This window comes from Miscanthus floridulus, chromosome 8, assembly GCF_019320115.1.
Source record: "Miscanthus floridulus cultivar M001 chromosome 8, ASM1932011v1, whole genome shotgun sequence".
NCBI lineage: Eukaryota > Viridiplantae > Streptophyta > Magnoliopsida > Poales > Poaceae > Miscanthus > Miscanthus floridulus.
The window spans coordinates 173776378-173793618 of record NC_089587.1 but is presented as its reverse complement, the minus strand read 5'-3'; the positions used below and the strand labels follow the sequence as shown (position 1 = coordinate 173793618).

The window sequence follows — 17241 nt, the reverse complement described above, 5'->3', positions numbered from 1 at the left end:
GCCAAGAACAGAGAAAAATAACTCGGAAAAGAAAGAGACGCCGAAAATTCGAAGGGGGAAGAGGAGAAGAGGGGAAAGCGAAGCAAATGGCGGAGGCGCCGAGCAAGATCGAATCCATGAGGAAGTGGGTCATCGACCACAAGCTCCGAGCCGTAGGTATGCCTCGTCAGTTTTCCCACGGATTCGTTTTCTTCGCCCGGATCTAGTTATTCGGCGTTGGTTTCTGATGTATCCCAAATCCCTGCAGTTTCTTTCTTACATCTGTTTTTTTTTATGTTATTAATTAACGGAGTTTCGAAATCTGTACCGTGAAAATCTATCACGAATTTATGAGAGTAATTTTGGGGAAAAGCAGTATTTTAGATTATTCCTATGCGAAGTGTTCTGATTGTCGCGATGTGTTTTTTTTTTCTTTTTTGAGAAAAGGTTGCCTCTGGCTAGGTGGGATCAGCAGTTCGATCGCCTACAACTGGTCGCGGCCCAATATGAAGACTAGCGTCAAGATCATCCACGCAAGGTTTGTTTCAATTCCCATTTAGTTTCACTAAGTTTATGAGCGTTTATCATTACAGTGTAGGCAGTCTTGTCTATCATAGGCAAGATACCACATTCGATTCTTTTTTTTTCCTTGATGGAGATGCAATTAACTAGCTGGTGACCATTTCTTCGCAAAATATTCTCTCTATAAATGCTACAACTACAACAACAAAAGAGTTTGATTTATCATGTGTGAATGATTGTTTCCTGAAAAGCCAAGGAACAGATCCAGCCAACTTAGATTTTATATATATCTATATGAAGCTTGGCGGGGTTCCTAGGTTTATGGAAATTTCTGTAAGGCAATAACTTAGTATGCATATTTAACTTAGTAATTGCTAACAAATCAGCTACAGTTGGTTGGTAGGGCTTATTTAACATCAGAGGTAAAGGATAACGATCAGGCAAATTTTGGAATTTTCTTACTGACTGCAGAAAAGTTACTATTTTTATTTGTTGTAATTGTTACCAAGTGATTCTAAAGTAGGTGGTGTTTGGCATAATTGCAGTGCATGGGGTTTATAAGGCTGCACAATTGTTTGTTCTGTGAAAGATTTAGTTTCACAATTTATGTTCAGGTTTGGGTTTCAGACTGATAGCATTATGTTATTTCGTTCAAGGGGCGGTTTAGCTCGTCCAGATCATTCTGAATGGAAGTTAAACTTTAGGAGCATATTTTTTGAAACAAAACTTTAGGAGCCTATTAGTTGTTGTGCACTTGCACTTGAGGATCCACTTATTTTTGTTAGGTATACAGACTTTATGTGTTCCTTTCTGTTGTTAGTAATTTATTAGGTTCTTGCTAGTTTGCTGCTATTTGCTTGATACAAGTGCAGCCTCTATAAGGGGTAGTTTAGGCAACCTCTTGTCACTTGTAAAGTTGGAAGAGTATCAAGCTCTGTCTGTTTATCTGCGCACCTCAATGCATTTGCTTATGCTCGTCGACCACCCAGCCTAGAAAAAACCTCAGCAAATAGCGCTGTCCAATCCTTAATGAGAATGAGTGTCCTACTTTAGGTTCGAATATTCTTTACCTATAAAACTGCACACTCTTTAGTATTTGTTAATTGGAGCTGAACATGTGTGTGACACTTTGCCTGTACGCGCTCTGTGGCCATGCCAAACTGCCAAAAATGGTCACATCACCAAACTCAACACATGTTTGATATGTCTCTACTCCCTAATACCTTCAGCATGCTGCCAACATTAGGCAGACATTGCTCGTTTTTGTGCCATATGTGACCAAACCTAACTGCCGCCATATTCCAGTTTTTGGCAATTTTTTTAGGGCTCTGGTGATGAAATTAGTGGATCAGAATACCAAATTTAATTTCTAATATGTGGATCTTCAATGTTTTTCCAACTTTGCAAACTTAGTTACCACAATTTTAGTCTGTAGATGCACAGAACTGCATAGGAAAGACGAAATCCTTGATAAACTTTCTTCTTTCACCGTGGCTCTTGAAAAGGGGCAGCAATCTTGACCTCAATGCAGTATGCAAAAAGGATATTTAAATAATCATAGATATTTTTTTGGATAGAATATTATGGATTCTTTAGAAGCTTTCTCTTCATTTTGATAGTTGTGTTTGGGTCTTAGCTCTTCATATGTTCATGTAACATGTGTCATCTTTCGCTATTTATTTGCCTCTTAGGCTCCTTTTTAGTGCACATATGTGATGTAATTCATTGTGCTTTCTTCATTGGCACTTACCTCTCACTGTGCTCAATAGAGCTGTTTAGAACGTGTTGAGGATTTTAAAAAGATAGTTTGCATGTAAATTTGGTACAAGCATCCAACAGCAAGTTCTTGCTACTCTCTCCGTCCACAAATAGATGCAATTCTCACATTTCGAGTCAAACGATTTGAAGTTTGACCTACTTATATAAAATGGTACTAATATTTATGACACAAAAGAAGTACCATTAAATTAATAAGAAATATATTTTCGTTGTAGACCTAGTTAGAGACTATTCACTACAAACTTGGTCAAAGTTAAGCTAGTTTGACTAATAATCCCATAGTTGTATTCTTTTGTGGACGGAGAGAGTATTTGTTTTTTAGATTACTGTTGCCTTGCGTGGGTAACCATCCAAAGGCTGGATGAACACCCGTAGCGCCCATTGCTGCCCATAGGACATAGCTATTTCATGTATTGTGGAGTATAGAAATTGCCGCTCTTTTAGTAAATTTTACATCTAACTGGATTCAATTGTGCTAATATACTGTTGATTTTTGCAGGTTGCATGCGCAGGCTCTAACCCTAGCTGCATTAATGGGTTCTGCATGCGTGGAGTACTATGACAATAAGTATGGTTCTTCTGGGCCAAAGGTGGACAAATACACAAGCCAATACCTGGCCCATTCGCATAAAGATTAAGATCTCCATGTTGGTTCCTGCATACCGGATTAATTTTGGGCTCATCTCTTGGTGCTCATGACCCGCCTGTGGATGCTGGATGTTTATTCTTTTTGTCTTCTTATTAATTACAAAATGATGGTGTACTTACCAGGGAAATGATAATGAGGGTATAATGCAGATATTGTCGTCATAATTTAGCCTCATGTTGCATTATCTAACCTCAATTTGTTGACTGTCAGCATCTTTGAATATTTTTATATTTTTTTAGAAAAGGAAAGGGGATCCTGATTTGTGCCTAAATTTTGAATTCTCTGTGCCCCTGTAGCTTTTGTTCTCTGTTCCTGTGCTTGTATGATTACAAGGCAAATGCAAAATGTTTTTAAGTTGATGTGGAGATCGTAGATTTGTGCGTTAGGAGATTCGGATAGGATAGATGCCCTATCGGCCTATACAGGGCCAGTTAATTTAGTCCAATAAACACTAATTGTTGTGTCACACTGAATTTGTGTTATTGTTTCACCTCTCTTAGGTCAAAGATGCCTTAAATTAAATGATTAATTGACGTACTTTTACGTAGACGGCAATAGGCTGATGTTGATTTGACTTCAAAATAAGCACAAAAATCATGCAACGCAATTGTTCTTTTACACTCAGCCTCACAATTGGCAAACTTTCACTTTCCCTGAAAAATTATAGTTTTCAAATATGCGACCTGATACACCGATGCCACTATTTATTTTCAGTGGATGAGCTAGAGTTTCACAAATTATGTTACTAATAAGGCATTTTTGGCCTATCTGTATCCTGTCAAAATTTTCATGCTAGTAGCTCTTAACATCTGTTGGGTGTGTTTGGGACCGCACGTTGCGGTATTGATACCGCAGCCTTCACCTCACGGTACAGAGAAACACGAGCGCTAGTTCAATCTTATGATGGCTGTGTGTACGGCTAAGCAGGGGCAGACCCACGGGGTATGCCAGGTGGATCATAGCATACCCGGTGGGACAACCTTGTATTTACTTAATATTGTATCATCATACTTTATAGGTAATAAAATTTGCAACAAGAGACACCAGTATACTTCTTAGCCCAGTGGTAAGCCTTGTTGCCTTTTAACCACGAGGTCCCTCGGGGTGCTATATTTTCTTGCTTTCATTTTCTATTCTATTTTTATGTCCACTTCAAAAATTAACTATAGATATATTTCTTTCTTTTCCTATTTTGTTGGGGGCTACTTTGATCCTTCACATCTTGTTTTTTATTTTAATGTCCTTTTTAAAAATTAATTAACTATAGATAATATAATCTTTGGAGCCGTATTTTCTTGTTTTCATTTTTTATTTTTATGTCCAATTTAAAAATTAACTGTAGATAATATATTCCTTTCTTTTCCTATTTTGTTGATGGCTACTTCGATCCTCTGTTTCTATTGTTTTTGGCCCGTTCGCTGGTATGAAACTTGGCTGAAACTGGCTGAAAAATACTGTTCCGACTGAATTATTGTGAGAGAAAAATACTGTTCTAGCTAAAAAAAAAACCGAACATGCCGAATATGGGGTACGCCAAACAGGGCCATAACGGTGGCATTTAGAAAACGGCATGTAAACAAGTCAGATAATATACGTCAAATTATTTGTATTTCGTTGAACTTTTATATCATATCGTAATTTGTAATAGTTTCTAGCTTAACCTTTGAATTTAAGGCTTATGGTTTTACTAAATTGTAATATGGTTTACTGAATTGAAAATGGTTTTACGGAATTGTATAAGAATTTTTTTTGTGCGGCACACCCTGTCATAAAATCCTAGGTCCGCCACTGTGGCTAAGGCGGTGGAAACCATCGATTCTGATTTAGGCCTTGTTTGTTCTCCCTCTTAAACTTTAGTCCCTATCACATTGGATGTTTGGACATATGCATGGAGTATTAAATATAGACTAATTATAAAACTAAATATACAAATTGAGACTAATTTGCGAGGCAAATTTTTTAAGCCTAATTAGTCCATGATTTGATAATATGGTGTTACAGTAAACATGTGCTAATAATGGATTAATTAGGCTTAATAAATTCGTCTCGCAGATTACTGAGGACTTGCGTAATTTGTTTTATTATTACTATCCGAACATTCCCATGTGACACCCGATGTGACATCTCTAAACTTTAGCCCTTGGATTTAAACACCCCTTAGTGTTTGACATAATTTTCTCGATTCTCACGGTGGAAGGATCATAGATATGATACCACAGCCTCCACCTCGCAGTACAAAAAACACGAGTGCTAGTTCAATCTCGCGGTGGTGGTGTCTGCGGCGGTGGAAACAATCATCGATTCTAGTGGGGTGTTTGGTGGGATTTTCTCGATTCTCGCGATGGGAGGACCACATATCTTATTTTAAGGGATCCCAAACACACCCGTTAGCATTTTTTTTGAAAACCTACCCATCAGCAATTTTCACCTTATGGATAGTTGCTAATACGATAATAGTTAGCACACCTGAAAGGTCCTAATGGCTAAAGGGGGATGAATAGCCTATTAAAATTTCTACAACAATACTTAGCAAACCGGTTAGACAAATATGAGGCGAAGAGAGTGTTGTGCTAGCCTACTAAAAATGCAAGCTACCTATCACAATTCTAGTTTCTATAGTCTCTATCCACACAATGACTATGTCATTACACTAAATTAGTGTGCTCTCAAAGGCTAACTAAAGAGCCACACTAACTAAACTAACAAGCTCTCACGACTAGCTACACTAAAGAGCTTGACAACTAGTTAGCGGTAATGTAAAGAGAGAGAAAGCAAGATGGCTATACCATCGAGTCAAGGAATGAACCAATCAATCACAAGAATAAATACCAATAAAGACCAATCACCTCGGAATCAAATGATGACACAATGATTTTTTACCGAGGTTCACTTACTTACCGGCAAGCTAGTCCTCATTGTGGCGATTCACTCACTTGGAGGTTCACGCGCTAATTGGCATCACACGCCAAACCCTCAATAGGGCGCCGCACAACCAACACAAGATGAGGATCACACAAGCCACGAGCAATTTACTAGAGTACCTTTTGGCTCTCCGCCGGATAAAGGTCAAGAACCCCTCACAATCACCATGATTGGAGCCAGAGACAATCATCAACCTCCGCTTGACGATCTTCACTGCTCCAAGTCGTCTAGGTGGCGGCAACCACCAAGAGTAACAAAGTGAATCCCACAGCGAAACACGAACACCAAGTGCATCTAGATGCAAACACTCAAGCAATGCACTTGGATTCTCTCCTAATCTCACATAGATGATGAATCAATGATGGAGATGAGTGGGAGGGCTTTGACTAAGCTCACAAGGGTGCTATGTCAATGCAAATGGCCAAGAGAGTGAGCCAGAGCCGGCCAAATGATATTTATAGACACCCCCAAACAATAGAGCCATTGGCTCAATTATTGGGCTGACTGCGGGACGACCGGACGCGTCCTGTCACTGCTTGACCGCCACGTGTCCCATTCAAATGAAGTAACTGTTGCCACCCAATGGCCCTCTCTGATATGCTCTGACATGACGCATCAGATGCACTGCAGTGCTCGACCGGACATAGGAGGGGCAGCGTCCGATCGAGTCCAGAGAGCTCCTAGAGCCGCTCAACTATGATTGGACGCGTTCGGTGTGGCTGACCAGACGCACCCCTATGTCTGGTCCTCTCTAGACCAACATCCATGCCCCATGTCACCACGACCTGACGCTAAATAGTGATTGCTCAACATTCGGTCACCTCAACAACTCTACCCGCACCTAGCCAGAATACCGAACGCGTCCGGTATCAATATCGGACGCGTCCGGTCACGTCAGAAACTGCCGCCTGAGATAGTACCAGACACTTCCGGTCACCCTGTGACCAGCGCAATCAACTCCTTTTCAATTCTATCTTCTTTACTCTTGCTCAAATGTGCCAACCACTAAGTGTATCACCTTATGCACAGGTGTTAGCATATTTTCACAAATGTTTTCAAGGGTGTTAGCACTCCACTAGATTCTAAATGCATATGCAATGAGTCAGAACATCTAGTGGCACTTTGATAACCGTATTTCGATATGAGTTTCACACTTCTTAATTGTACGACTATTGATCCTAAATGTGATCACACTCGCTAAGTGTCTCGATCACTAAACTAAAAAGCTCCTATCAATTTCACCTTTGCCTTGAGCTTTTTGTTTTTCTCTTACTTCTTTTCCAAGTCCAAGCACTTGATCATCACCATGGCATCACCATCATAAGTCATGATCTTCATTTGCTTCATCACTTGAGTAGTGCTACCTATCTCATAATCACTTTGATAAACTAGGTTATCACTTAGGGTTTCATCAATTCACCAAAACCAAACTACAGCTTTCAATCTCCCCCTTTTTGGTAATTAATGACAACCCTTACACAAAGATATGAATTGAAATTAAATTGAATCCATGTTGCCTACCCAAGCATATTTACCATGTGTAAAAGGATATGGACAAGTTTCATGAACACCAAATGGTAGCAATTGCTCCCCCTATATATGTGCTAAGAGTTTAGATTGTAGCTTGCACATATGCTTAGATAGGGAATATAGGAGACAATGTCTACCAGATGATGCTAAGGTATAAAAGATGAACCTTTGAAGCGTGATACCAATTGGAGTGCACCAATATACCATCTGCCGGGTTCATAAACCTAGGGTCCCTCGCAGACCACTTCCCAAACAAAGGCTTGGCCCAAACTGATAACGCACAACTCATGGGTTGGCCCAAGTATCAGAGCGACAGGCCAGGGGAGTGATCCAATCTCTGACCAGAAGGTCAGGCCGAGGAGGAATAGCGCCCATTTTCTGACTCTGGCCCACCTCTCCGACCGGAGCGCTCGCTTCGGTCACCAGCCCGCCTCTAGACGACCTCTTCAACCAGAAGGCATGGCCAAAAGCACCGCTTCTGACTCTGACCCCACACTCTGCGACCGGGGATACGCCTAGCCCCTGCTCACCGCTCTTCTCCAACTGACACGATCAGAGCCGACTGGGATGAACCGACCGGGAATGCCCACTCGATAGGGACCAAGAGACGTACGGAGAAAGTAGGGCAAGGCGCACAAGTCAAACCACGATACCAGGGACCATATCCTATACACCTACAGGAACAGTACTCTACAACCGCCCTAACACAAATAGTGTTGTTGGCGCCTATATTTCCCCTACAATATTGCGGGTGCCATTAAACTCCCATACAGTAAGGCTCCCCCACATGTCTCTAGGTATCGACAGTGTTGTGGGCGTCGGGATTTACCATACTGAGTGCACATGGTGAAACTCCTCACATGCCTCTAGGCATCAACAATATGTGCAGGTACCGACATCTGCCATACCCAAACAAGAACGCCGGAACCTCCCATGTGCATCTGACATCCAACAGTGTTGTGGGCACCTACCATCATCCTGTACCCGTCGGCGTGGGCAACAAGGCTTAGAAGCATTCGTACTCTCTCCCTCTCACTTATAAGGCCATCCCCTTCATCTATAAAAGGGGATGCGCTCTCTCCCAATAGACCAAGTTGATAAAAGCTCAGTCCTTTAGATTCATTAGATCGATCAAGTTCACTAGCTCATAATCACAGAACCACTAGGTTCGGACCTCAAGCATACGCTTGAACACTTAGCTCATAGCAGAGCTCCTATCACTCTTGGCCCTTCTGACCAGAGCCGACCAGACCTCTTGTGCACCCCATCTTTCTCCTTCTCGTTTGTAACCCCACTGCAGACTTCGAGCACCTAGGCTCAGGAATAAAGTCATCGACCGACTCAAATTGGACATAGGGCGCGTTGCCTGAACTAGTATAAACCCTATGTCATTGAGTGCTATGCCACCTCCGATCACAACGTACGGCAAAACTACAAATATTTATGTATTGGTCACTTTCTGCACCGACACCATCCTTAGCACCATTAGTAACTAGACATACACAAAAACTAGAATACCCCATGAGATCATCATTAGAAGCAAGGGTCTAGTTTTCATAATATGAGCATGAGTTTAGTTACTTAACCTATGCATGCTAGTTTTTCATTTTATCATTCAAACCTACAACTAGCATACACCACACAAGCATGGATGTTGAAATTTAAAACTTGTGCCATGCAAGCAAACATATGAAATGCACATTCAAATGCATCCACCAAGTTTATGAGCTTGCTCCCCCTACTTGTGTGCTTAAAATTTTAATTGATCCATTTCTCTCCCCCTATGTCAAATTCTCCCCCTATTACTTACATCTCTCCCCCATGTTGTCTTTTCACTATCTTTGTACACTATTCCCCCCTTTATCATCAATGACCACAAGGGTTTAAAATATAGATAGGTTGAGATTATCAATGTCAATCAATGGGGTGAGGATCATTTTCCCAAATATGGTCCAACCTAGATCATTTGCCAAAGATTTTTAACTTGGTTTGATCTAAGGACACGCTTCTTCACACATCAAAATAAGGGTTATCTTGTACAAGCTCATTTTTTAGATCAAACACTAGGTTTACAAGCCCACTAACATGTCATATGCTACCACTAGATCAAATTAAGCATAGAAGCAATAGTGGTACCATACAAACATCAAAATCATTTTATTTTCATGAATGAGCTCATTTAAATGTGAAAGATGACTAGATGCACTAAGCATGTTATCAGGTTCATAAACCCGGGGTCCCTAATGAGTCCACTTTCCAACAAAAGCTCAGCCTAGCAAACGGCATTACAAACAACGTGCAACTCATGGGCTGGCCCAAATACCTAATGACAGGCCGAAAGAATGATCCAGTCTCCGACCGGAAGGCCTCCAACTCTGACCCGCTTTGTAACACCCCAGGTGTTTGGCTTCCACATTTGCACTTGCATTTCATGAACATGAGCCTCATTCATTCATTCATGAGCTTATACTGCATGAAACATGTTTTCGAAACATTACAACATATTGTTATATTTCATGTGTGTTTGTTTTATGAAATGAATAGTGTGCAACACTCAAGTGCAACATGTGCAACTCACTTTAGTGAAACATGGTTAGTTAGGACTATGCAACAAAATCATGAAACATGTGAAACATGACTTTGAAACAAAGGTAACATTTCACTTGTTTTTCCTTGTTTCAATGCATGTGATGCTTGATTTTGGTGTGACCATTATGTGGTGTGGCTAATTATCCTCTTAAGCAACTTAGTTATACTTAGAATGTCATTAGGAACAATGTTCATGTTGATCATTTTGCCTAATTAGGTTTCCAAGTCATGGTTTGACTACTTTAGACCCCTAGAGCTCCTGGGTTTGACTGTTTAAAAAGTATAGCTTAGAGTGTTTGCATGTCCAAGCAACCTAAAACAAAGTTGTAGCAAATTTTATAACGAACAAACTTTGTTTAGAAGCTAGGTCATGAAAATGAGCAGAACATGTTCAAATAGGGCCCACAAGCCAGAAAACAGTGCTGTTTCAACACTTAGAAATTTTCTAAGTTATGGAGTTGTATTTCAGTTTCATGAACTCAACTTTGGCGTGAATTTTACTTTGTATATGTTGAGAATTAGTCCTTGGTCCTTTAAGAGAAGTTGAAGATGGGAGTAAGGGCTACAACTTTCATGTAGACTGTATTCGCTAATGAGCAACGGATTAGGAGTTATGCAGCGTTGAAAATCGCCTATCAGTCGGTACACTTGGTAACTGAATCGGATTTTCAGACCGGCACAGTGGCCGACCGGCCGTAGGTCGTTGCCGCCGCATGGCCACCATGAGCTTGGCTGGCCCTGATCGCACCGTGCGCTGGCTGACATGAAGTGGAGGACGCCTGCTGCCTCTCTACTCGCCCACACGCACTCTGCCTCCCTCGCTCTCTCTCTCGCAACGCCACTGCTCGCCATTACCGACGCCGCTCGCTTTACCACCGTAGCTCGCCATCGACGTCATGCTGTTGGCCAACCTATCTCGGCCATCACTGCATCTTCTTCCACTCCACCTCCTAGACCTCTCGCTCTATTCCCTTGAACCATTGGTAAGGCATATTTCGATTTCCGCCGTTGGAGACTTCACCGGAGCACATCGTGCTTGTGGTTCACGTGGCTGTGGCACTCCACCGCACCACACACTGCCTCTTCCTCTAGTCCAGCACCATGCTAGTTTGTTGATGCTCTGGTAGGAATAGCTCTAGACGCTACCGTGCATGTGCCTGGGAATGCCCCGGTGCACCTCATCGTGTCCGCCATGGCCGTGAGCACGAGCTCATCGTGGTCAGCCGCCTTGAACCTTTCATGCCTCTTCTAGCATGCACATGAGAACCCTTATGAGCCATAGTATCTACCTCAAAGACATAGTCCTCGGATTCACCGTCGTTGAGCGGGAACAGCTATGCCACCGTGATGCTCGGGGCACCGCCGTGTGCCCATGCGTGCGGCCAAGCTCACCGACGCTACCCTAGCCGCCCTTACCTTAGGTTATCTCTACGTTCTAGCGCCTTTCGCTGGGTGATACCATGGCCGGAGTTGGCTGGCATGCCATCGAGCATCCTCGCTGTCCACCATGGCCGCCGCCGTCCATGCTCCGAGGGGCCATTCGTCGTGCCCCGTACATCCCTCAACGCGGTTGAGCTCGGGGATGGCGATGGTGGTGACGTAACCGCCTGAGCCCTCCGTGTCAGCAAGGAAAAGCTTGCTGGAGCACCGCGGCAGTCCCTCCCCTGTTTCTGTTTCACTGCCATGCGGACCCAACTGACGTGTGGACCCCGCGTGACAGTGACCGTGTATTCAAAGGCTAGCTCAATTATTCTGGAATTGATTGATGTTTTGTAAAAATTGTATCTCTAGTTTTATAAATCCAAATTGGGTGGTTCTAATTTTGTTAGGATCATAGTGAAGTGTAGTATGTAGGAAAAATATAACATGAACACTTGTAGTGGAATTTTTGGATGAATTAAATAGGAACTTGAAATGTGTTTTTAAATGCATGCAAACTTGTTTAAATTATATCTTGAGTTTCTGTGCTCCAAAAATTATGAAATTTTGTTGGTAAACTATTCTTGCTTAGTAGAAGCTCTGGTAAAAATTTGAGAATCATTGGATGTATGGTTTTTGAGTTATAGATTTTCCTTTTATCATTGAATGATCCTTGAGTGAATTTTTATAATTTATCTAGGAATCCAATGACCATGAAATTTTGTGGGGAATGTCCTAGTACCTTAAGGATGCTAGGAAAAATATAAAATTTGTTGCTTGACACTTTTCACTAGGGTTTCCTAATTATGTCATTTTAGGCCTTTATGCCTTGTTATTTTTGTATAGGACGTTATACTTGCTCAAATGATGTGAAATTTTTATAGTAGTCTACTTGGAGCATGTAGTACCTACTGTAATTTTTGTAGATTAAATGGTGTAGCTCTCATATATGTTTGTCATTTCTCTTAATTAATTAAATAAATTAAGAAAGGCATTAAAAGAAATGAATTGGTGGTGAACACTTTACTTTCTGGTGTTCTTGTGACATGTGTAATAAGTGAGTAGAGTTGGTTTTGTCTAATTAATTGTTTGCAACATAAGTTAATAAATATTTCCTGGCATTATGTCTTTCTGGATAGTTCTCGGGACTTTACAAAGTTCCACATGATATTTTGGTTTGCTGGGAATGTGGTGAATACAAAAGTTGTAAATAACTTATGTATCTAGCTCCTGTCAAAATTTGGTGGCATTTGGCCTAGTAGTTTAGGAGCTACAGCTGTTCAAAGTTAGATCACAGAGTTGCTTGTTCTCTGTCTTGTTTGGACCTGATCATGTAATTCTGTAAATTCGACCTGGTAAAGGTTGGAATCATACCTTGAGGTCTAAAAATTAATTGTAGGTAATTTCATAAGCTTACCAAATTGTCTTGTTGCATGTCATTTGGAATTGCAGATCTTCAGTTATGGTTAGTTTACCGTACCGCTATATAGTCTCTGTTTTGCTGAAATATGAGTGTTTGTGTGCATGCTTTGTTGCAATATTCTTGTTGATTGTTAGGTGCTAGCCTAACTTGAGAACATACTTAGGTGCAGGTGCTAGGTCCTTAACTGAAGATGAGCAATTGTACGTTAGATTATATAAACTTGGTAAGTTAAAGTGATTTGAATAGAGCCTAAGTCAGAAACTGCGGACTGCAGTAAGCATGTACATTCCCCGAGCATCCCTAACTTCGTTCATGTGCATCCATGATATTTATCTTGCGCATTCATGCAATAGGTGTGCCGGAGGGAGTGATGTTGCTGGAATTCGATGGAGCCAACCAGGAGGAGGAGCCCGAGGTGCAGGAAATCGATGAAGCAGCCACCGAGGAAGAGTTGCCCGAGTGCCCTAACCACCAACCTTCCTCTTTCTTGAAAGGCAAGCCCCGGAGCATATTAAGTCTCCCATGTTTTTACAAATACCTTGAGTACCTTTTATTCGTTGATGATGCATTAAGTATAGGAATTGGTTGGAACCAATTGTTGCATTATATATCCATCCTTGTCCAGATATCGCACTAGAATCCTATTTAAGTTTAGTAATGGGTTAAATGCTTAGCCATGCTTAGTGCGGTAGAAGTCAGGTGATTTCCTATCACCTGCGAGCTTTAGGATGAGGTGGATCACGGTTGGCTATATTTGCTATCGTAGAAAAGAACCATGTTAATAATGAATTAAGACCGGGCGGAGTCTTGTGTAGGTTTGAACATAGTGACTCCGTCTGTGTCGTTTAAGGACCGATACGCTGTACGTCCTTATGTCATGTTGAACACAGCCTAACACTTAGCTGGCTGGATAAGTCGTTCCAACCATGAAGCCTAGTAGCTCGATTCAGACCGGGGATGCGAGCAGGGGTCCACATTTTGGATGGAAGTAAGGATGTGCGGGGAGCCATTGGCGTAAGCCCAAGGGCGGGTTAAGTCACCGAGCACTCATGGCAGAGTGGTTCTCTGATTTTGCAGCACTATTCGGACTCGTGACTCCTGAATTGTACCAACGGTGACTTGTTTGTGACCCTGATGGGGGAAGCAAGGTTTGTGTTAGGAATACCCCTCCAGCTAGATGGGAATCGATTCGAATCGCCGTCTCTCCCGGATAGTGAGAACTTGACTGAGCTGCGGCAACGTAGATTCAATTAATTTAGCGATATGGTTAAATGGATGATGATGATAATGTTGCCACGATTTATACCTGCTATGGTTATTAATGTTTGCATCTTAATCAAATGATTGCTTAGTACAGGTGCCAATATAGATGACATGTTAATGGCTAAAAGTCACTGCTAGTTCAGGTTAAGAGTTGATCATTATTACTTATGCTTTTCCACAAAAAGAAAGTGTCAGTCAGATCCACTAAATTAAGCTATGCATGATCCTTGGTGTCAATTGTTTTGGTTTCCGACGGGTAAGTCTAGCTGAGTACATTCTTGTACTCAGGGTTTATTCCCTCTTGTTGTAGATGACCTTCTATACCAGGGCTTCTATAAGTATTGTCTCCACCCGGTGGGTGACGAAGACTAGATCATGGGTGTCGGGTACCATAGAACCGGGTACCCCGAGCAAACATCAAAAGGGTCACTTAAATCCCATCAGAAAGCAAAGCTAGAAGCTAAGCCGTAGGCTCCTCACCGGCCACGTCCGAGCCTACCAGGCTCTCCGCCCCGCCTCGAGCCTCGCACAGGAGGTCTCGGCATCCTGACGCAATCTCCGCCTTACGCGAGGCCTTTCACGGAAGGCCTCGGTAGGGAGTGCAATCTCCGCCTCGCGCGAGGCCTCTCGTGGAAGGCCTCAGCAAGGAGTCCGATCTCCGTCTCGCGCGAGGCCTCATTCTCCGTATCGCTCGAGGCCGGTTCGTCCATAGCCCGACGCCCCTCGCCTCGACCGACCCTCCCGCCAGCATGTCATGTCCCATTAATACATCAACCACTCTCGCAATCTCAGCCGGACGATGGCTCGACACCGCAGAATGGCCGACGGGACCTGAGGTCGCATCAGTGCCATACCGGCTGGGACAGGGCACGGCGAGGATTACTGGCCACTGTGTTCTGACGCTGCGCCCACGGTTAGCGCCCACACTACACCGTGCCCCGCGATCCTCGCCTCGAAAACAACATTGCACAGACAAACTGGCCCGGGTCATCACCGCCTCCAAGCTAGCGCACCAGATCAGCCGCCCTCTTGGGGCCTCGGCACTGTGCACCAAGGTCTCAGCTATCTCGGGGTTCGTGTCCACCGAGACCCCCCACTATGGTGTAGCCTCGGCACCGACCGAGCCTCGGTCTTGCGCATAGTCAGTCTACAGCGGCTCGCATGTTCACCACCGCACCCACTCCGAGGCAGTCCCAGGGCTCCCATGACGCACAGGATCGGATGGGACCAGCACGCCGCCCTAGTGCTCCAAGGATGAACCACTCTGACGACCACGCCGCCACAGGAACAGGCCACAGGGCTCGGACATGCCGCCCCTGTTGGCACGACGCCGTGTAGTTAGCACATGTACTGTCCTTGTCCTCCCTTCAACTATAAAAGGAGAGGACTTGGGCCACTTAGAGGAGGACTCACGGAGAAGAACACCTTGTAACACACACATACACTCCCAGCCGCCTGAGAGCAATGTCTCAAGCAGCCCACACGATACCTCGCCGAGACCTGGGACTAGCTCCCTCTCTCATCGTGCTTGTAACCCCCTACTACCAGCACTTCGGTGCAAGGAATACAAGATCGATCTCTCAGACTGGACGTAGGGCATCGATTGCCTGAATCAGTATAAACCTTGTGTCTCTTTGCATCACCATCTGGGATTAGGAGCACGCAGTTCAGATTCACTAGTCGGTTGAGGACCCCCCGGTCCGAAACACCGATAGTTGGCACGCCAGGTAGGGGACCTCTGCATGTCAGTTTCATCATCCTAGCAAGTTCCGGATGGCAGACCCCGTACGACCGTTGCTTCTTGGCACGGTGGTTTGGTTTGGGAGCCTAGAGTTCATGTCTCTAGGGCATGAGTACGACATGGTACTTCTCACTCCTCGAGCCCCACCAACTGACGACAAAGTCACGCACCGGCAGCCCAGGCGTTGGCGGCGCTCGGGCGGCCGCTCTCGCTGTGCTCGCCAGGCACGATGCGAGCAAGATCACCCCGATGCTATGCGAATCCAGGGCGACACGCCGCTCCCCACCGATATCCTACGACCAGCTGTTGGCGCAAGGTCCTTGGTCGGGGACCTGTCTAGCCTGAGCTTGGACAAGGGAAAAACGCCGGCGGAACGCGGCAACGCCCAGTCATCAAGCTCCGCTCCACCACCCCCTGAGAACCCGACTCCGGCGGAGCAAAGCCCGACGATGGCACCATCCCCATACCCCTTTAGGTTGAGAAATGTCGCCGCCTCTTATGCTTACGCTTACTCTACTGCTCACGAGGATGCCTCGAGACGCCGCCAGCGCTTCGCTCTCGACCTGGACGCCGATGCCGACTCCTCGGAGGAGGACGAGGCATGGCCCAGAATGGATTTCTCTGGACTCCACGACCCTGGAGCTATGCGCCATTTCCTGGCCACAAGCGACTACTGCTTCGGCTACTCCGACTCCAACAACAAGGGCACCCACGACCCCACTCGTGAGTGTTTTCACGTCGGGCTCGGGATGCCGAGGGTGGGCGAGGAGGACAAGGGGGCGGGCAGCCGTTCCTCGCTTCGCCCAGGTACAGGCGCCGCCACACCTCCGCACATTGTCCTGCCGGCCGCACGAAACGAGAACCCCGCTCTTGCGCGACCTCAATGCCCAGACGTGGAACAACTCCGTGAGCTCTAGGACATGGTCGAACAAGACCGACTTCTTCTATAGTAGCTTTGAGACTCTCAAACAGGAGCAGCAAGGTTGCGGCAAAGGCGGAGGAGCCCGACGGAGGGCCCGTGATGTGCATCACTGCATTCACGATGACGAAGGGAGTGAGCATCCCGCAGTCTTCAATCGCGCTAGCCAGAACGTCGCGGCTGCGGCTATGCTGGTCCGCGCAATGCCCGAGCCTTCTACCATGAAGAGGCGGCGGGTCCGTGGCGAGCTCTAAGATCTCCTAGAGACTGTCGCGGTATAGCAGGCCGAAAGTTCCACCTCCCGACGGCACAGGGGCGCCTCAAACTTGCCCATAGCACCGCCTCGGTAGGATAGGGAAGCCTCGGTTCGTCCCGAGCCCGCTCGAGCACCGATAGCCCACAGGGCCCCCGTGCTTCTTGACTGCCTCGGCAATCGATGCGAGGTGCAGGGAGACCATGAGGTGGTCAGCAGGCGACGACGCCACGATAACGAGGGGCCCGCTCGG

At 44.8% G+C, this 17241-nt stretch overlaps 1 protein-coding gene across 1 annotated transcript; it reads left to right on the top strand.

Moving 5' to 3' along the window:
- On the top strand, positions 1-3200 carry LOC136477560 (uncharacterized). The gene is made up of 3 exons (XM_066475763.1): positions 1-156; positions 427-517; positions 2780-3200. The coding sequence occupies exons 1-3, from the start codon at positions 87-89 to the stop codon at positions 2916-2918; spliced, it is 300 nt and encodes a 99-aa protein (XP_066331860.1). The 5' UTR covers positions 1-86; the 3' UTR covers positions 2919-3200.
- Positions 3201-17241: the final 14041 nt, after the last annotated feature.

Bases quoted from the DNA above. Each gene is read 5' to 3' on its own strand.
- LOC136477560 (XM_066475763.1), top strand. From the start codon at position 87: ATGGCGGAGGCGCCGAGCAAGATCGAATCCATGAGGAAGTGGGTCATC. The intron at 157-426 runs GTATGCCTCGTC...TTTTGAGAAAAG, and splicing joins CCACAAGCTCCGAGCCGTAG to GTTGCCTCTGGCTAGGTGGG. The intron at 518-2,779 runs GTTTGTTTCAAT...TGATTTTTGCAG, and splicing joins GTCAAGATCATCCACGCAAG to GTTGCATGCGCAGGCTCTAA.